This window comes from Clinocottus analis, unplaced genomic scaffold (assembly GCF_023055335.1).
Source record: "Clinocottus analis isolate CAN_PGR_092001 unplaced genomic scaffold, fCliAna1.0.p SCAF_1, whole genome shotgun sequence".
In the NCBI taxonomy this organism is placed as follows: Eukaryota; Metazoa; Chordata; class Actinopteri; order Perciformes; family Cottidae; genus Clinocottus; species Clinocottus analis.
The window spans coordinates 18,244,171-18,266,051 of NW_027175820.1; the positions used below are offsets into that span (position 1 = coordinate 18,244,171).

The 21,881-nt window shown below is 41.7% G+C and overlaps 1 protein-coding gene across 3 annotated transcripts in view; it reads right to left on the reverse strand.

The window, feature by feature from the left end:
- The window catches only part of igdcc4 (immunoglobulin superfamily, DCC subclass, member 4), a 48,203-nt gene that overhangs the window by 11,046 nt on the left and 15,276 nt on the right, over positions 1–21,881 (reverse strand). For all 3 annotated transcript variants that reach the window (XM_068601052.1, XM_068600973.1, XM_068600889.1), the window contains exons 2-6: positions 17,066–17,380; positions 11,679–11,820; positions 8,667–8,800; positions 1,705–1,839; positions 634–786 (exon numbers count right to left, since the gene is read on the reverse strand). In XM_068601052.1, the coding sequence (XP_068457153.1) occupies positions 634–786; positions 1,705–1,839; positions 8,667–8,800; positions 11,679–11,820; positions 17,066–17,380 (879 nt within the window). The remainder of the gene's footprint in view (positions 1–633; positions 787–1,704; positions 1,840–8,666; positions 8,801–11,678; positions 11,821–17,065; positions 17,381–21,881) is intronic.

Genomic DNA, 21,881 nt, shown 5'->3' on the forward strand with positions numbered 1-21,881 from the left:
AGGGTTGGGAGTTTTTGATACTATTGGCGATTAATAACCCTAAGACTGAGAAATGTGTGTGACCATGCATGACATTTTTCCTCATAACTGGGGAATAAGTGTGCTGGAGACCTTGTTCAGGATCAAAGACAAACTGGAAAAGACAACCAGGAACCACCAGGGCAGAGAGGCGGCATGTTTTTTACCTCTTACTCTCAGAATTGGGGATTTATTTTTGACCAATCAGAGCTACTGATTGTTGGAACGGCGGTAAGACTAGTAACCAAGACATGTTTATTTTTTTCTTTAAAAAAAGTGTGTTTCACATTGACTTAACATTTCTGTTAAGCTTAATCTTTTTAGGAGAGAAACTTGTAGTCAGAGCGTTGTATTTAATAAGAATATTCATGAGTTTATTTTATTTATTTAGCCAAAGCAGAAAACTTGCAGCTTAAACTCAATGCATCAGGCACAGCAGGCGCCGCTCCTGCAGTCAATATAACACACATTGTGTTTTTTTAATCCTTCTGTGGACTAAATTTACCATGAGCACTGATTGGACATCCAACAAAAACGATGGCACATTTTCTCAATGAAGCAGCACTCAGAAATGTCTTATTTGTCAATATATACAAGACAAAGCATGTTTCCTACCAGACACATGCAGCTCAGCAGCAGCATTGATAAATTCTCTGGTTTTGGGCTTGTTGGCCCGGCAGACATAGACGCCGGCATGGTGACGCCTTGTGTCCCTAATCACCAGGTTTGTTGCGAGGACGACCACATCTGTCGAAATGGGCTTTCCATCTGATCAAAGAGGAAAGCAACAAAGAACAAAAGGAGAGTTTCCAATCATACAGAAGAAAAGGATCAGCCTTGAGGAAAGTGAAGATCATTTCTCAGGCTTTCAGTTGCCTGAGAAACAGCACAAAAGAGACGCAGCAGAGGATTTGACCTGTAATCCCACAGGTTGACCAACAGATGGCTCTGTGACTTTTTAGTCTGGGTTGCCTGAGGTGTCTGTGTTGGTCCATCACGATTCGCCATATAGATCACTATTTAGTTTGTCCGCCATTTTGTGCAGTTGTCAGATGCTTTACATAGAATGTTCCCCTCCCAGGTGAATTATTGTACTATACCACATGAAAAAAAAGCTTACACATTACATTGCACGAGACCACCTGCATATTGTACTGCAGTTTTTGACAACTAAAACGATGTATATAATAAAGAGTGAAATGTATAACTGAAGAGTGAAATGTTAAATGCTAATGTGGGACGAATTTTAGATGCAGCACTAGATGTTGATAAATGACAGCCCAAAGGGATTTTAATACTTCCACATTACTTTATTACCGTGTGTGTGTGTGTGTGTGTGTGTGTGTGTGTGTGTGTGTGTGAGAGAGAGAGAGAGGGAGAAAGCTACCGAGTGAATTAATTAACGTGACAAATCATCTTATGTAAAGCATGACTCAATGCACAATAGAACAACAGAGACTAGATGAGAGGCGACAGCTCTCATCAGTAAAACAACAACTTTACAGCCAGAGGTACACAAAGCTGATCCTGACTTTATTTGCTCTTTGAGTGTAAGGGACAGAAATAAAGTCTGACTCGAATAATGAATGTAAGTGCACAGATGCAGTACCAAAAAAAACAAAAACACACACACACACACACACAGGATGAGAACCATGAAAAGAAAAGAGCATTTGCGAGCGTTACCTTGTCTGCTCCAGGACACCAGTGGCTTCGGCTGGCCTTGTGCCATACACTCCATCACAGCGGGACGGCCGAGCACGACTGTTGCATTTTGAGGGGGTGAAACAATGGCAACTCCATTCAGGGCTTCGGTAGAGCCTGTAAAGAAAAAAAGAAGTGTATACTTTGGTATTGTGGACAGTGAAATATTTGATTGATTTTGGGGTAAAGGCTGGAAAGTTGCGGCTGTATGAGAGATGGTATCAGCCTGGTCCAGTGGCTTACATCCTCTTTTTTTTCTCAGCAATTAATACTTCATTCCTCACCAATGATGTGAAACAAAATGGCCATTCAGTCTGATTATCTGGCTTTGGTAACGTCCCATCTTTGACCGATTACCGTGACACGTGTTTGCTGTAAACTGCCAATATGAAATCGTTTCCACCTTTATATTTACCAAAAAACAAGATGAAACGCGGAAATATTTGCACCTTAATCTCAGCTGCTAAAAAGATGAGAAAACCCTAATTTTGGACACAAAGGCTGACTAAGCCACCGAAGGAACAAATGACTTCCTGACCTAGAAAGAGAATTGCAAGTAATAACCTGAATACTGATTTCTGTTAGCAATTTGCAGGTGTGCCCTTTAGATCAGCGGCTAGTTTCTACTACAACTACCACAGCAAGTCACTTCATTGTTAAAACAGCCTGTAGCTTGGCTAATTTGTTTTTGATTGAGACAAATTCTTAGTGGATGGTGAATATGACCTGAATAGGAAATCTTGCTCCGAGAGGTTTTGATGTGAAATCATTTGCTGGGGCCTGAAGCCTTTATAACACATTTTACTTACAGGTAGCTGAGCATATCTGTACATTACTAAGAATAAATGCACCAATTGGCTGACTGAGAGGAGATGGTGTGATAGAGAAAGGAGGTGACGGTTCAAAGTGTCAAGAGACGCATGATAACGCACAGAGGGGTTAGTTGATAATGGCCGCAAAGATGGAATTGAGGCACATCTCTGATTTTTAGCAACTAAAGATGACATTCAAGACATATATTTTATGGGTTGAAGGCATCTCAAACCATTATTTTTGTATTAGTCCCCAACGTACAGCTGGCGTTAGAGAGCCTCACTTCCATTCATTCTCCATAGCGGCACATAAGGCCCTCCAGAGAAAGGTCTGGCCGTTTGTGGTCACTTGAGAAAAGAGATCAAGGGCCAAGTTAAAAAATATTGTTTCTTCTGAAAGCCATCCGCTACACTTTGTTTTTAACAAACTCAGAAGTTTATTCAGTGAGCGGTTTAGGATGCCAAAGTGTTCCACTGAGCGACTAAGAAGGTCTTTTGTCCTGGCAGCAGTATCTTTTTATGTTGGTTATGTATCTTGTTGTCTTGTTTCATATGGCATGTTCTGGTGTTTTGTTCTTGTAATGTGTTTTTTGTCTGTTGCGAACTGTGAACCTTGTCTGTTGTTGTCTTTATGAGTATGTTGTTGTCTATGGTGACAAATGAGTTTCCCTACTCGGGATTATTAAAGCTATCTATCTATCTATCTATCTATCTATCTATCTATCTATCTATCTATCTATCTATCTATCTATCTATCTATCTATCTATCCATCCATCCATCCATCCATCCATCCATCCATCCATCCATCCATCCATCCATCCATCTATCTCTAAAAACTAGAGATCTAAAGCAGCTGGGGCACTTGTTAAGAACATGGACTTGAGTACCTCAGCATCAAGCTGTCAACGCTTGGCAATTGATGTTGAGGTATTTTATTCATGGGATAGTGAAGTGGAAGCGAGTGAAGAGATGACATTAGATCTGACATATGTCACTGGTAATGGCCCGCAATAGAGCCTGTAGTAGTTTCTTTCTTGGGTTCTACAACAGCAAGAAAAGCACTAAGAGAAAAAAGCCTTGAAACTATAGCCTCCTTGTCGTTGGAGGTGTGAAAAAAACAGTCAAATAAACTGTTCATATTCCAGTTTTACTTGTCGTGCTGTCGCGTGTTATGTCTTCTACCTGCTCTCTCTCCAGGTGGCCTAATCCCCTGTTTGGCACCTGCAGTGTGTGACTGTATGCAATTGGTTTCCCTTACTCGTCAGGGTCTGAACTATATTGCTTAGTTTATTCCCGCCGTAGGGAAGCTGGCGCTAGGCGTGACGTGATCCCGGCATGAGGTCGTGCACCTCTGAATTTTTGTAACTTGATGTGACAGGTGACAAATAGTTCACTGATGAAACACTATTTACATGTCGAGGGATGCTCTAGAAACAGGTTGTCTTCAAAATCTTCATTTAAGTATGATATGACTATTTTTCCAGCCAAATCAAATAGCTTACAGGATTTTCAACCTGTCTTTCCTGATAATGCTATAATCATTAACTTCTTTCTATACAGGGCTTGTACAAAGGCAATGCAATCGTCCATGAATATGAGATAGGAGTTTACAGATAACTGCAATCCCTCGTGGAGGTTAGTTTATGGCTTTCACCAGTTACAGAGACAGTCTGTGAGCTTCACACGTTGTCTTTTCGATTCTTCACAGTACATTTTGTTGCACGCCTCGTGCCGTTTCGGAGATGAATGCAGCGCACAGTGAATAGTATAAACGCCTCCGTACGTACTCCGGACTCGCGTGCCGTCTGCAGTGGCTCACGCTACGGTGCCAAGCTATGAATAAAACGTCGGAGCTGGAGAGATGCCAGGACGGCCCGCATGTTCTGTATGTGTGCCAGGGTGGGTAAACATACTCCCTCTTGGAGGAAGCGTGTCTGTGAGTTTAGTCTTTGCCTTTGCATTCGAAGTATAGATCTCGCCCATTTCGTGCCCATTCAGTGCATCGTGCTGCAGGAAAGTGAAGAGAACTTCGATTGCACCGTTAGTATCTCCACTTTACCTTTCGGAACAGCCCTATCGCTCGGTTCCTAGTATTGCTGCTGCGTTCGTTAATCGCGGCCATCCGTTGCCCTGCAGACGTGCTGCAGGGAGGTGAAGAAGGCCCGCCGCTGACGACATACTCAAGTCAGCAGAGCCCTGAAGCGTCAACCCCCCCTGCTGATACACAGAGCGCACTTTTGCTAATTTAGTCAAAGTGTATCAATATTCAACGTGCGGCGTGTCCAAATTGCGATGTAATTTTAAGTCGACAGGTGACGTGTTGCCATGACAACATCCTCTGTGCCAGTGTCTTCAGAGCCGAGCGGGACACGACACGTTGCAGATGTGAAATGTATTTGTTAATCAAGGGGGTCGTATCAAATTTAAAAGCAATTGTTCGGCAGGGCGAGCGCAAATGAGCGGCCGTTGAGTGACAGATTCAGAGATGTCTGGGTAATTCGGTGTGGCGGTGCACAGCAAGGCTGTTGTGCAGCCAGCACACTGACTGCCGTCCTGCGGGCTTAAGCCTGGCGGTGGATTTTCTACAAAATTACCTGTTACACCTGGCTACCAATCCAAAAACATGGTAAAATAACCAAAATATGACAATCAACAGAGAGGAAAGACTCAGCCGAACGCGCCGGTATGCTTGTTATGTGTGTGGGGTTAACAATTGAACCGTAAGCATGGAAAAAGGCTGTGAGGCTGATTAATAATCATAATCGCTCTGATCAGTCAATAAACACCATCGTGTTTGAATTATCAAACCAAATATTAAAGGTCAGTCAGAGATTACGAGATATTCATGATATTGAAGTTTGAGACGCACATGATTGTTGCAGAACTTTGCATTAGCTGAACATCAAGAGAGAAGAGACGAGGATGGACAAACTTCTTCTGAGCATCGTCGTTGTGTCAGGCAAGATAACGAGCATATCAGCGTGTTTTGCTGAGTCTTTCCTCTCTGTTGATTATAATATTTTGCTGATTCGACTCATGTTTTTGCCCTGGAAGCAGATTGTTTTGTAGAAAATGTACTCCCAATCGTAAGCTCTAATGTTGAAGTATACATGTAATATACCTCAAAACCTCAATAACACATTATACTGGCAGTGTTGGTGTACATATATTGCAACACCTTACCTACGGCAGTAGCAGCCACCCTGTCGAACCTTCTTGCACATTTTTCTAGTTCTCCTATATAGTCTTTGAAGATTTGTGTTCATGTCGAACATAAATCACGTTGAAGATTCACAATGTAATGTGAAGAGGTGGCAGTCAGAGTTTACTCCAACAAAGATGCCACAGAAATAGAGTCTATGCCAGAGTCTCAACCCGGCATCTCTTCGACTGAGGTAAATAATAAATGGCCCAGACATCAAAAGCAGAGTGCTGTTCAGTATTTTTTAATCGTTTTAGCGCCTCGATAGCAGCGTCAGTGTCATCTGTAACAGTCTCTATTGTTGTTATATTACACCTCGGTTTCTGCTCAAGTCAGACTGCTGATTGGTTAACAACTCATCCCCTGCACTTATCAGGGAACATAACATCCGGCAAACCCATTTCTAAAACGCTTCTTGACTAGCCGAAGAGCAGAAGATGTGTTTTGCAAGATACCATTAAAAAAAGGATACTTTCCCTCTGTTATAATTTTGGGACTAAAACAACAATAGAATCAAAAGTAAGTGACTGGTAGGTGGCTCTAAATATGGTGTAAATAACTTTCCAGGTCCAAACCCCATTTCTGACTCACTTCCTTTGGCCTCATCTGTCCCCCGCCCGCTTTCTCTTTTTTTCTCTTTTCTTTTAAAGAACACAAAGGCTGTGACTCAAATAGACACAATGGTTCCCACACAGCAGCCAATTACAGTTGACTGATCTCGCTACAGAGGCAGATAATAAAACATGGCTTTAATGTGGGCTGCCTAATGGTGAAATCACACCTCACAATTCTATTCAAAGCACGTAATGCACTGATGCAGCTCCTTATAGGATGCAGTCACCCTGGGACTCTCATTGAAGAGAGAAGGGAGTTTATATCAAATTTGTCAAACGCTGTAGACTGAAAGGTCTGTCTTTTTTTGTTGTAAAGAGCAGAACTCATTTAATTTAATTGACACCCTTGAATTAAATTGAGTGGGGCGTTATTCCACACCAACATGCATCATTTGGTTGTTGCCATGTTATTGTGAATTGATCGACGTGACTTTTTAAAGGTTTGATTTGTTTCTCTCTGTGGTATCAAGATGTGTAATCATTTTTGATCAGAGTAAAATGAGGTCGATGCTTTGTAAGGTTTACACAATATGATCAGTGATATATTTTAAGATTATTGGGAAACAATGCAAAACAAGTGAATCCTACATCCTACATGAATATCTATAGAAATGGTTTCCTGACAACACTTGCTCACGATTGAAATCATGTTTGTATCGGAGTCTCACAACGTATGTGTTATGATCATATTTAGTCACAGAAGTGAAACATTAAAGCTTTTTTGATTCTTCTGCAAACCAGAGGGAATGAGGATTGTGCATGAAGAGACAAACGGTGCCAACAGGCTCATTTGAAAGCGTAAGCATACTGTCTGTCAACTCTATTTTCTTGAATGTTTATGTGTTGCAGCAAATTATGTCTGAAGGACATGGGAGGTAAATGCACAGCACTTGCATTAAATACAAAACATCAGCAGCTCAAAGTGCTTTGCCTAATAGAAATGCTTTTAATAGGAAATGTACCGCAATAACATTTCATAAAGGACAATGGCAAAGGGCGCATTAGTGACAGTTGCATTAGTGAGACAGTTCTTTTAAACACAAGGAGTAAAGTTAAGAAAAATATCAGATCTTTAAAAAAAAAAGAAAAAAAAAGTGAAGTTATATAACTGAACTGCTTCACTTTGTTTTGTTCTAATTAAAGGAACAATTAGGAGAGTGGCCTCCAGATGAACTGAGTCGCTCATCTCTACAGACAAACAATTTAGCTCTGTCCTTTTCCTAATTGTATTCAATGAATTGAATTGAAAAATGTATAAGTCTGAGCTGGAGTTCACCTTCTGTCCTGCTGTCCAGCTTCAGCAAAACTGTTGCCAATGTGTGTTTTCTAATGGGAACAATTACATAATCAACTATATTATTATTATATCACTTTCCCAGGTCAGCCAGCCACATCATAGTATACGTCGAGTAACTATGTGGTCTATCTATGCAATATTGTCATTACAATACACCCATTATATCCCCCTCTTTCTTGTTATCTTTTAAGGGAATGGATAGAGAAAGTAACACAATTCCCCTTTCAATGAAAGCATCTCTATGAGCAGCATCACCTACTGTATTCCTACAGCTGGTTACGACAATACTGGAACACTCAGAGGAAACACAACAGCCACAAATGTATTCATCTTTTCCGATTGTAATGCATTCCACGATAGAGCATCGTCCACTCAAACAGGGTGTTTTGCTTCACTTGAATGTCTTTTGTTGACTGTGCAGAATGATGTATGCACAGAGTTTGACAACAGAATGTTGTATTCACATTTATCAGCTGAGGAGGGAACGTTTCTCCACGGCCACCTTGAATCTGAATTTGTGGCGTGTGTGTGCAAAAACACAACACGTTTGGAAGACAACAATGCTTTGAAGTTCAACTTACACAAGTGTGATGGGGAAACTTGAAATCACTAACATATCATTATTCAAAGAAAAGTATTTAAGTTATCTTAAAAACATGTCTGGAGGGGTTTCTTTAAACATTATAGCAACCTGTTATTATCATAGTCCAAATAATGCAAACTGCTCATAGGTTATGCAAAACAGTTTTGCTCGTTCAATCCAAATAGTTTTTTTAGATAATATACATATATATTATGCATTGCAGCTTAAAACATAACGCACACAATACAAACACAGATTTACCCACAACACATGGGGAGAGAGTGACATTTTGTGAGCACTGGAGAAAAACTTCATACATTTCAAGCAACTGGTCTTCAAACGCATATTGGATTTTTGAGGATGGCTGGCAGGACCCAGTCAACACGCTGACACTGAGTGTTTTCACACACTCTTAAGCAAGGCAACGACCCTTACCTGTCTTCACAGTGAGCCTGGCTTCATGAGAGACGTCTCTCCTGGCAGAGTTGGACGCAACACAGCGGTAAGCACCCTCATCCTGCTTGGTGACCTCCAGAATCTGGAGCACCCCGTTGAGAAGGGAGATGAACCTGTTTTTGCACGGAGACAGAGCAGAGGGAGAAAGAGTCAGAAAGCAAATGACAGAGAGAGAGAAACAACTGTATAAACGGCTCAGTGAACCTGCAGCAGGGAAAATACAGCTAATCTACTCTGCAGGCATCCCGACGAGTCCTCACAGGACTCCATCCATCTTTATTTCGGAGAGAGCCTATTGTGTGCATCCACTCTAATGAAAGGTTGCAATTACAAGTCAGGCAACTCAAAACGTGATTTAATTACAGGAGTAAAAAGATGAAGCAGTTTTTATACAAAGACAGCCACTCAAGCTTCAAACAAGCTCAGAGTACCACAAGAAACAGCATATACACATAATTACATTTGTGTATTTTATATTATCTTTTGGGGTAGAAATTAAAAAATAAAATAAAAATTTGTGCTGTTGATATTCACAAACTCATCTTGAATCCTACATGTCTAGGTTTCCCTCTCTTTTATGGAGGTAATGTTCTGGGCACAACACTTGTGCGACCTCGTATCGTCTTTATCAAAGCCTATTAATCCCACCAAAATGTGGTCAGTGGTAGTGTGTGGAGAAGAGAGGGAAGGGGAACAGAGTGGAGCGGGGTGATAAAATTTTTTAAAAAAGGCCAAGGGAGCATAAAGAGGCAGTGGATGGGGAAAATCTGGAAGAAAAAAAAAAAGAGATAATGAGAGAAAGATAGGGAGCCACGAATGAAGACAAAAATGGGGACAGACATAGATGTAAAGGGATGATGGTGAAGAAAAAGAGCAAAAGATGGCAGCGAGCCCAAGAGAGAGAGAAAAGGGCACATTAGAGCCAGAGAGAACAGAGAGAGAGAGAGAGAGGGAAAAAAAGATAGTGGTGGAGCAGCCATCCCTTGGCTCATCTTTGTGAGAGGCCATTAACGGCGCCGCAGGTCGGAGAACCACATCCCACCAATAAGACCTCATAAGCGGCGAGCTGTTTGCGGGTCATGCAGGGCTACAGCAGCCATTAGCACATATCCTGTGCCATAAAGCTGGAAACAAATTTCGAAGGCGCCAGAGCCAGTAGAGTCACACTGAAATGTCAATATCATTAAGTGGACCCGTAAATGAGACCATTTGTGAAAGAGAGCTGACGGAGAGAGATCTGTCAAGGATGTGGGAGCAGATGTACGTAAAAAGTATTTGCTCCATCTGCAAGAGCGCAGGCGGTTCATGTTGAACAGTTTTGTAAATCCTCAAGGTGATTCTACAATTATTATTTTTTTCTTCTGATAGTAGCCTAATTCTTGATTATTTACTTTTAAATAGTCTGGATGACGTGGTTTTGCCAGCAGTAGCCTTTTTTCAAGCAATCATTAAAGGTTTTCTATGCAACCATCAGAGAATGAAGTCGGTCTCTCTCTCTCTGGTGTTGGCCGTGTTTGCGTGTTAGCGCATGTGAGCGGGCCCCACTGGGGAGCACTGTTGACGTTGTTTTTTAGCGTTAGCTGAAAGCCAGCAGCTCAGCCGTCAACATGTGGCTGAGAAAGAAAGCCAAAGTACCAAAAACTAGAGCTCCTTGAACGACTAGAGGCTGGCAAAAGTGAGTCAATCCCCATTAAGCCCACAGACGAGATGTGTTGAAATCCTCAACGTCATAGAAGAAATAAACATGTTCCCTGCTTTGTACAAAACTGTTTTTAGTCTCGATAGCTAATATCCAAGTACATTGTGACTTTACTCACACTGAGATTAACAGAACTGTTTATTAACCATATATCAATCATCATCCAAAGTATATTTCGCAACCCTTTAGCTATTTGTATTATCTGACAACAAAGTCATCTGCTATCGCTTCACTGGTAGACTAGTCGGGTGTGGATAGAGAATGTCATCCTATTTGCTGTGAGGCTGACGGAAGTCTCCAAAACACCAATGAATCGTTGCATTTACATTTATATAACAACAATCAGACCAGTTAGCATGTTGTTAACTTATTTTAATACTCTGTTTAAGCATAGACCAAGCAAGAGAAAGAAAAAGAAGAAGAAGAAGAAGAAGAAGAAGAAGAAGAAGAAGAAGAAGAAGAAGAAGAAGAAGAAGAAGAAGAAGAAGAAGAAGAAAGTGTCTGTAGCACAAAAAACAGGCGTTGCATATTTAATAATCAACAAGCAACCCTCAGCCTCCTCACACTCAATTCACAGCTGGGTACAAACAGCATGAGGCGGTGTATAAGGAAACTGAAAAAAATAAATGTATATCAAATGTAATCAACAAGTAACTCCTCAATGCAACCCTTGCTTCCACTTATCCCTGTGTAGCATTGAAGGATAAAAGGAAATAATATATGAAGACTACAGGTTTGGACCTTCAGTAGGAAATACAAGGCTTAGTATTGCAGTGAAAAAACATAATTGTATGTATCATAATGTTTGAATGTAACACATACAATACCACAGAGCTAACTAGACTTGATAAACCCAAAGTAAATTCAGTATGGCATGTGTGGAACATAGAAAGTGAATTCACTTAGCACACAGGCGAAGTGAATTCATTAGCCTGTGTGCGTTTCGCACATGAAGTATCTCACAAAAACTGTGGTTAAATCTATTTTTTTTTTTAAAGTAATTAAACTAAAAGAGTGGTTTCCCATATGACTTATCATGTCAATCATTTTAAGTATGTTATGGCATGATGTAATGGACAATTAAAGGATATCCATGAAGGAACAAAAAAGAAAAAAGTACTGGACAAACGAAAGAATAAATATAACAATATGCACTCCAAATAACTGGGTTGAAATCGCAAGCTGTTACAAGTAATCACATCGTTCATAGACTGTAAACGTAAAAAATGACAAGTCAGAAGAGCAAATACAATAATAGCATTCAGCTCGACAACAACACATCGAAAGTTTACCTCGTCTCCTCGGGGACAACCACCGTGTCCTTTTCCCAGGTAATGACAGGGGTGGGTACTCCCTCAATCTGGCACTCGAAGCGAGCCACTCCCCCAGCAGGCACCGTCTGAGGTGATGGCTCCTGATGGAACTTAGACAGACCTGGGGGTGTAGGGATGAGCAACAAGTCAGTGGAGTATCTATCAAAGCAGACTTGGCGATTTCCCAGAGAACAGACACAAACAGTGGCCCTTATACAAAATGCTGTTTGTACAGATGCTCTTTTTTATGATCTATAATGTGTGTGTCCTCTAGGACACAGTTTGTTTGATGTACCAGGTCACACATAATGTGACTGACTGCTATTATCTTAAACACACACACACACACACACACACACACACACACACACACAAGCACACACACGCCAAGTACACTAAATAAAATGGACTGCGTAACAAATGTAGCTGGTCACGGAGAAAAAGGATTTGATCCACTTATTGTGGGTTCAAGCCTTAATAAAACACAATAAATGACACTTATCCAATTCAGATTTCTTTCAAATGGTTTACTCTTTTAAAAAAAAAAACAGCTTAATGAGCTTCCAATCTGTCCGTAGTGAATATTGTTTTTTTTAGGCCAGTTTAGGGATTTTAAAAAGCACTGTTTTAAATTGTGTAATTTAATTAAAGACTTGTTTCTATACACCTGAACGTCCCGATTAGGAGAAAAAGTGTGGGTTTAATCAGGCTTGGCTAGATTATTTCTCTCTCCAGGTGGAGTCTTGGCAGAGCTCTAATCTTTCACCCTCGACAAATTCACACACAGGGGGACGTGTCCTCCTATAGATGATAAAAAAAAGCACCAGGGGGCAGCAAAGAGCAAAGAGCACTGTCTGAGGGCCTCTAACCTCTGACCCCAACAGACTGTTGAAGAAAAGAACAAAACTGGTTTCATGTCCCAGCTTCTTTGCCTGTAGCTCTGACTGAGGAGTAGAGCGTGGGGGTGGATCAAAGCAGAGCGCAGAGAAAGAACACAGGGAAGGCAACCCAAAGCAAGAAAAAAGCAGGAAGGTAGCAGACGGAGATATAAGTAGGCTACAAATACAGTATGTACTGCATGTAGTAATGGAAAAATCATTAGCAACATACTGAAAGATAAGAAATCACTATGTCACATACATTTTGGGTTTAGTAAAAAAAAAAAAAACAGTAATTCTTTCTGGTTTCTTCATCAAGTTCTGAAACACATCTTCTCCATGTGTAGCTGAGCCTGAACACACCCGGCAGTGTGTCATTCAGAGGTCTACCTTGCAGGAAGGACACAGCCGATTCAATCACTTCCCTGTTGAATTACCAAATAGATTAAGTGTGACGAAATTGCACAGCTTCTTTACAATATCTTTCCACAACAGATTAGATCTTCCTGAAGGGTAACACGTCATTCCCAATATCAATTATTAGCATTGACAGTTGCAGACTGTGCTGCACTGAATCCAACAGATTCTGAAACTGTTTCTTTTGGGCAACAACCTACATGCGCAAAGTGTAACTATTGCTGCTTTGTACGTGTTGTGGAAACCCCAGATATATCAGAGAACCAAACGCCGTCATATCAGGAACATCATCTAAAGGCACTAAGTGAATTTCATCGAGCTGTATTCACTGTGTCTAGCAATACATTACACAGTGCCTTTACTGTTGTAAACATAACTATTGCTGCAGAACAGACTATCTGTCTAGCTCCTGGAGGGGTGAGCAGAGGCGTATTTAGTAGGTTGAAATCTGCAACACACCTCTGGATACCACTAAATATTACATACTGTTCCTTTTTAAAATACATATGGAAGGGAGGACTGAATGCGGAGCCCGACAAGCTGACAAACTTGCTTTGGTTGATTTTAAAATTCCAGTCAATCACATGGATTCATCAACACTTCAAGCGACCCCCTAATTGTTCAGACAAGATTTCCTCCAAACCACTGCAAGTTTGAGGAGACAAAGGGTGGACTCTCCGTGATTACCCTAACCCCGGTCACACCAACTGTTAGTCATGGCAACAAACTGGCCATCTGTGTTTTCCTACCGCATGGAGTTAACAACGTTTTTCAATGAGTACACAGAGGCTGGCCATAGTAGCAGGAAGCATGTGATTCCTTTCAGAAAAAAAACTTGCAATGTTTTTTTGCATAGTAAGCTTTGCAGGAGTTGATGATTAACCCCTGCCACCTCTTGCCATCACACAGAAAGATGGCCTCATGTTATCACACCGCCTGTAACACTGCCAGAGAGTTCTTAAACAGGGTGCCAGGGTGTGCGTGTGTGTGTGCGTGTGTGTGTGTGTGTGTGTGTGTGTGTGTGTGTGTCTAAACTTTGGTTCATATGTGCCTCGCTACTTGACCTCAGTATTTACTCTAGTGTGGGCCTTGATGCTTGTACATTGACTACTAATGATTACACCACTGGACTGCTGTGTGCATCTATGTACACAATTGTGTGTGGGGGAGGGGAGTGGGGGGACAACCGCTGATAAGTGAGAGTGCCCATGAGCACACTTTAATGCAAAGGAGGCGGACGGTGTTGTAAAAAGACACTTTGCCCATGCGACCGTCAAGCATAATCATATTAGTCTTGTCCCAGGCCTTCATGAGAGCCCCTCGCGATGACATTTCATGACAGTGCAGCCCGGCACCTTGCTGTAACATTCTCAACAAAAGGTGACAAATCAAGCCCCGTCGCCTAACAATATGTCTAATTGTTTCCCAGCACCAACGTATTTCTATGCTTAAAAATATATTCACAGGCAGCTCCTTATAGGCACCGCTCTATGAAAAGTGTGTAACCCATCAGTGCACGACAGAAGCATCTCCCCATCTTGACTTTCTTTGCTCCCTCTCATTTGTCTTTTCTCATTGCTTTTCTCTCTTCTACCCTTCCTCTATCTATGCCCCACTCTTTGGCCCCACAGCTATCAGATTGCAGCGTTTCCACCCTCCCCTTGTGCAAGCAGATAATTTCACCGTGACCTCTTTGCTACCCAACTTTCAGGCTGACTAACAGTGTGGGAACCCATTGAGCATACCCGGAGCCTCAACAGATATTCGTAATAGCAAATAGGAAATGGGAAAGAGTGCTATGAAATATTTATTTCCCATTTACAGTACACTGATCTTTTTTATTTATAAAGGTGCTCAATTCTAACACTTTTGGCATGCGTGTCGGAATGGCTGCATAGAGTTGGACATTTTGAGTCCAATGAAGATTGTATGCATAAATATAAAGAATTTACTAAAACCATGTGCGATGGAAATAGAGGCAGAGGTACACTGGAATGAAAACCCCAAGATAAGTGCACAAAAGCCGTGCGCAAATAATGACTCTCTGACGCTTGAAATAAAAAAGGAAAATGTTCTACAATGCCCTTTGTAAAGAAAGATCAAAAACATCGATGCATTAAGTACACATAGCTTCTTTGTATGGAGGAAAGAGCACACTTTTTACGATTATGACATCACCTATTTGACTGTAATGAGTTGCAAAAGCTGAATTAGGGAATGTTGACATTCACCTCAGCAGTCTCATAATGAGAAAGGTTAATTGGTCTACTTAACATTAAAAGCGGCTTTCTTCCCCCCCCCCCCCCCCCCCCGCATCATCATTTACAAGAGGATGTGTTTGGAAAATGTAATGTGCAAACTGTATGCCGCCTCTGGCATAGTGTCGAGAGAAGACTGAGTCTGGGGCCGGTCTCTTTCACTGCGTCTCTCCCTTTGCCACACATTCACATGTTTCTGGCAAGGCCACATGCATCATCTACTGCGACGAGGACGCCGGAGCAGGTGGGTTTCGTAATGTGTTTGCACAGATGTGATCTCTGCTACATTTACAGGCGAAGGCGCAGTAGGAAATGAGAACGTCCGTTCAATGTCAATGTCGCGGCGGGTTGGCCTCGACCCCCTCGCACACTGGCCACATCTATCTCATGGGCTCTCGTCACTGATTTAATTCAAAAGCCATGCACACGTCTATGTGAGTATGCACACACGCAAACTGAAGGTCATTCTTAATGGTCTCACCAGACTTTCCTTTCACGATAACCGCAAACTCTCTTCAGCCTTTTCCGCCTTTTCCTCATTCAACCCACATCCCTCCTCCCGCTCCTTTAGTCCTTATTGTCCCTCAAACAAGAGATCCTCATAAATAGGCATGTGACAGCTGACAAAAGCAGGGGCATCCACAAAGGATACTGTCTCATTTTACACAAAGCTAATGACTAAATAAAGACTGCCACTTAAGAGTGAGATAGAAAGAGGCCTCATAGAAAGAGGCCTCCTTGGAGGCGGGGAGGGGAGGGGGGGGATCTCACCCCTCACACCCGCATCTTCATGTTCACTTCTACTCACATTACCTCCTTTGCTCTGTGACTGTTGATTAAAAGTGTTCATGTTCCCAGGACACTTGTTAACGCTGGAGGATAAGTCTCCAATCTGAGGCAGAGGAGAACCAAGTTCATCTCCACCCCTGCAAGGAAATTTCAATCACACTTCTGTGTGTGTGTGTGTGTGTGTGTGTACCCAATGAAATGCTTTAAATGGATGAATGAATCAAACAAACATTTTCTCATGACATCAGTGACACTGCAACATACCTCTTCTTGCAATTTGAAACATTTTGACTGCCTCGACATGCACTGACACAGTCATACATGGCAATAGTGTAGCCGTGCATATGTTTACATGTTCATATGTTACGATCAAATGTTTTAGGATGGAGTACCTTGATAATATTAGCTACTTTATCTCGTATCCCTCGTCTTTGTTTCATGCTGTAATCTAAACTCATGAGCTTCCACTTTAGTGTTACTTTCAATAAAATAAAAAGACATCTCCAAATGTCTTCTTTTGCCCAACCAAGAGTAAAAAAAACACAAAGATATGCAATGTACAATTATAGAAGAAAAAAAGTTAGAACCATTAAACCAGGATTCATTGAAGGCCTCAGTCTGAAACCACGGCCCGCCACTGATATATATATATATAGATAAATATACATACACTTTCAGAAGTGTTGTGAATAATTATTTTGGTCAACTAATTGATTTATTTAATTACGAATAGTTTCAGTTCTGATCCACTGCCAATGAGAGATTGTTAAACCATTCATCTATTTGTCCATGGATTTTCTACACTTGGAGTTTGGAACCTTTGGGTTCTGGACACACGCTGGACAAATCCCCAATGTATCAAGGCGACATAAAGACAGGGGAAAAAAACAACGTGTATTACGTAATTTTGCACTTCCAGCTAAATCAAGGCCCTACACTTGAAGCATGCACGGTTTGGTTTTCATTCTTTCTCACTAATCAATACGAACTGCAGCACATGCAGACGCATCTGCTGGATACATACTTGCTAGGAGAACATTGACAGTCCGGCTGGTCAGGGCTCCAAGTGCACTGGCACTCACACAGCTGTAGCCCCCCTCCACGCCAAGGGGAGGCCGGCCATCCCTCGAGGTCGGCAGCAGGAGGAGGGATCCGTTGGCCAAATACTGCAGGAAGTCACCCCCCTCCAAAGGCAGAGGCCGGCCATCCTGCAGCCAGGTGATATTGAAAGGTGCCTCACTGGCTCCGAGGTTGCAGTCCAGCAGCAGGGGCAAACCTGACTCCAACACTACATGGCTGGGCCCAGCCCCGCAGCTCAGCTCCACCGAAACAGGCTTTGCTGTGTGGGACAAAGACAGAAAAGTGTGTTAACTCTGCTCAGCACCTGCAATCGTGTAGGTTAAGTTAAGTTTAGCAAAGTTTTTTTGTTCCAATTTTTAGGAATCACCAAACATTTACGTAGCACTGTTACAATCAAACAATAACAAAGTGTTTTACAATTAATATATACTGTATGTATAGTGAACAAAACAAACAAAATACATAATAAACCACGGAGTAAAATGAATTAAAATGTCAAAAGACAAAAAAGAAATGCAATTATGAAAAAACAAGCTCCGTGAAAGGGATTTAAAAGACAAGACAGTGTGCAGCCCTGGTCTCCTCAGGCATTTGATTACAAGGTTTAAATGCACTGGCTGCAAAGGCTCTATTGCCTTTATGAATTTTGACCTTGGAACCACAAGAAACGATGCAACAGAAGCTATCAGGGTGCGGGAATAGATACAGGGCAAAACGAGATCTGTTAAATAACTCTCAGAGATTTGCAAGCTATCAAAAACATCTCGACGTCAACTCTAAAAGCACTGGTAGCCAGGATTGTTGAAATTAGATCATGTTTCAGGAGAGGAATGTTTTACAAATGGTCTAAATGTTTCCGATGAGGAAAACAGGATTTAACCATTGATTTGACATAGTTTGGATAAACTGAGATTTGGATAAGAAAAAGAGAAGAAAACAGAGAACAAGATTTCTGGGTGTTTACCAGCAGGATATTGTGTGACATCACAGTTTAGCAGACAGGCTCACAGCTGTAGATCTGAGTGTCGAAAACGGATATTATATCTAAGTATAAATTGGCCAAGAGGGAGCATGTACTGTATGTAGGAAAGAGTACTGGATCCAGAAACCTAATTGGTGCGCCTCACAGTGAACACCGTTTGCAGCCTGCTTGGAATCAGCAAAACCAACTGAACACATGCATTTTTTTTTGAGGTGGGACCCAAACCACTGCAAAGCAGTGTGCTCACATCCAGGAGGAGAATGGATTCATGGCCAGCGTTGGCTGACAGCAATATGTCATGTAAGACCTTAAGTAAGAATACATTGGAATGTCTTAGATATATTGTTTGCATGCGGGCTGCTCGAACATTTTTAGGAAAGCTTAGCTAAAAATGGGAGCTTAGAAATAGGTAAGTGTAGATGGAGACCCGTGTAGAAATGCTACACTGTGCATTTCAGCCGTAATTGAAGAATCTGGGGGTGAAGGGAGACTTATTATGTTTGAGGTCTGCTGGGTAAAAAATGAAAGAAAATATTCACATTTCTCTGGGGGCATCTAACGTCTGCGCTGAAGAGGATAAATGGCAAAGTCATGAATGATGAAGAACATTCTAGGCTTGGACTGATTGTTGTCGATTTAGGTGGAAACATATACAGAACCTCTCTGCAAACCTCTCCAGCCATTTGATTGGCCTGTGAACACAATGACAGCTACACTATGAATTAGATATCGCCCTTTTCTTCTTCGTCAAAATCCAACTATTCACACATCTGTGGTCGTTTGTCATGTTTGACTATTTTTGTATACTTTTTCCAATTTCAGCGTTTGGCAATTTGTCATTTTATAGCATAACTTCAATATAATCAATAGTGTTGCTAGCGCAGATGGATGGAGGTACTGCCTTCCAGAGGCAGGGTGTTTTGGGGAAAGAGAAGAGCCAGGCTCGGAAGAGGAGGAAGAGGAAGAGGAGCTCTGAAAATGAATAGAGTGCCGCGGTATTGATGGGATTTGTATGTCATCAGCAGGACATTAAAGTCTGTGAGAGAGAGGGGAAGTCCTGCAGTGAGAGGTTGATGAGCTGGTGTGAGATGAGCAGAGTGCTACATAAACTGCACTCAAAAAGTGACAAGACCACAGTCATGTCCCCATGCGAAATATTACCAAGCAAAAGTTTGAAAAGGAAGTTGCAAATGAGTGCATGCATTCATGGTCGAGCTGAGTATGTTGTAACACACTACCTGCAGTTTCTCTTTTCTTTATATTTCTGTTTCTAACGGATACAGTTGGTTTCTGTGTTTTTCACCCACAATTTGAACATTCAGTTCTTTGAAGAACAAGATGATGGAAGGGGGAAAGAAAACAGTGAAAGATCTTAAGAGAAAAGAGAATTAATGAAAAAAAAAAGGACAGATCAAGAGGGAATTGGCGATGGGAGATAAAAAAAAAGAACTGAAAACTTCAAAACATGACTGAGACGTTAGTTAATTATAGATGGCAGGCTGGATGGCATTCGTTGGATAAGGTAAAGCCGGGAAAAGTAAGGGTCAATAATAGCTCTAGGATGCCCTATACTTACAGTAGACTTCACACAGTATACATTATCCGATGCTTAGATACAGTACAGTAAGAAAAACATCACATACGTACTCTTATTGTCTGACCTCCTCTACAAACAAACATGGTGGTGGTTTATTTGCCCTTCTGTGCAGTGCAGTGTCAATTACTGCGGTCAGACTTCAACTGAACACATATACACTGGCGGTGAAAGCAGAGATGTTTTGGTCGCCAGTCACCCTCTGTCAGATGAAATGAGTCTGTGTGAGTGTGGAGGTTTATCGATCTTTGTGAAAAGACAACAAATAAGAGTTACTGAACCCCCAAACCCTTTTTTTTTTTCATCTGAAAACCAATGTATATGGATATTTCAGGTCCTTAACTTGACATTTCAAATGAAACGTATTTCAGCTCTACATGTTAGTTTGACATCATCGTATTATTTAATTCATCCCTCTTGTCTCAGCGTTGGAAAGCACATTGCTATCGCCAGACAATCAGTCATTAAAACTGATTAACCACATTTTGTAAGGTTCGGATTTCCACAGAAAAGAGCGGAAGGCTTGTAATGCAACACTCATTATGGAAAATGACACCGGCCGTCAGAGTCGCTGTGGCGCCGAATGCGTCTGCGGTTGTCGTAGTTTATGACAGTTGTCGAAAATAGAAAAAGAGCACATAGCTGTCCTCGTGAATGCCGCGTCGTTTAGTTTTGCATTACAGTGTAAAAACCTTCTCGTATACTGTCTGTGGTCAAAATACCGGATCCCGGATTCAACGGATTCAATGTTTCAGACGTCGCTTGTGTCTAAACAACAAGGGAGCGAATTGCCCGTCCTTCAAAATAATGAAGCTGTTAAAAACACGTAATCGTCTTTGGATTCTGTTTTGGGTAAACGTGTCGCGTCGAAGAACTCATTCAAAACAGGATTTGAACTCATATCAATGTGTAGATGAGAAGCCAGGGAACTGTGCCATAACGTTATGTTCCACACGTCGATATCAATCAGAGACATCGGCTCACGATCGGCTCGTTTAAGATGAGCCACTCCTGCGCAGAATCGATCACCGGCAATCACCACACAATCCGTGCCGGTTAGATGTGTAACCGACTTGATCCCAACGTGCTCTGACGTCCCAAACACGTGGTCGATGAACAATAACCGTGCAAGATCGAGGTGGACGCAGTTTTTAGAGCCAGGCGCCACAGCTGCTCGTCGGCAGATCAGAAAGCTGATTGGCTCTTAGTTTTGACAACAAACAGAAAATCCTCTTTTGTGCAATTGTAATACTTGACGCTAGGTTGTTGGCTATTCATCTCCAATCTAAAAGGATACACGCAAGTACCACATCATTTATATTATAAAATACATGAATAAATCTGAACGAGGTCTCCAAACTACAAGTAGCCTTCAGATCAGATCTAACAGGATGTAACAGTTTCTTTGACTTCCTGTGCATTCTTTGAAGGCAGGTGAAAACTGTCCGACGTAGCCAAAGTTTCTATTCAACTGCTGCTGCCGCCTGCCCTCGCCACACTTTCCAGACAAAGCGCAGCTCATCTCGAATGAGCGTAATAAGCTGAGCGGTGGAATTTGCTGCTTGGCGGCTGTTTGAAATCTGTTAATTGAAAACGTAATTGGAGCGCTGCGATTCAATGAGGAAGACGTTTGTAATGTTGTCTTTAGGGGGAAATACACAGCGCGGACTAACCAATCAGAGGCAATCAGGTTTTTCAGCCCAAATGCAACCAATCAAGGACACAGAGATGTGAACTAATCAAGTTAATTAGAACGTAATAAGTAAAAGACCATCAAATTAAATTAGTCTCAGGCAGCCTCACAATATGTACGACACAGTAGGCACACTCAAGGAGTAGAATTAGCAAATAATTGACACAATACATTTTAAAAGTTTCACGCGGATTAGTTTGAAAGAATAATTATCCATTCATGTTGTCGCCTCATTACAACATCACAAACGTCTTCCTCATTGATTTGCAGCGCTGCAGTGACGTTGTGAATTCACAGATTTTCAAAAAGTCGCCTACTCCTGTTGGAAACCACCCAAATTGTTTTGACCGTATGAGAAGGTTTTGACACTGGGATGAAAAACTGAACAATGCGGCATTCACGAGGACAGCGATGTGTCCTCTCTCTATTTTCAACAGCTTTCGTTACTACTTGGCTGTAAGTTGGCAGTGATCAGGGTCGCTGATTAAACC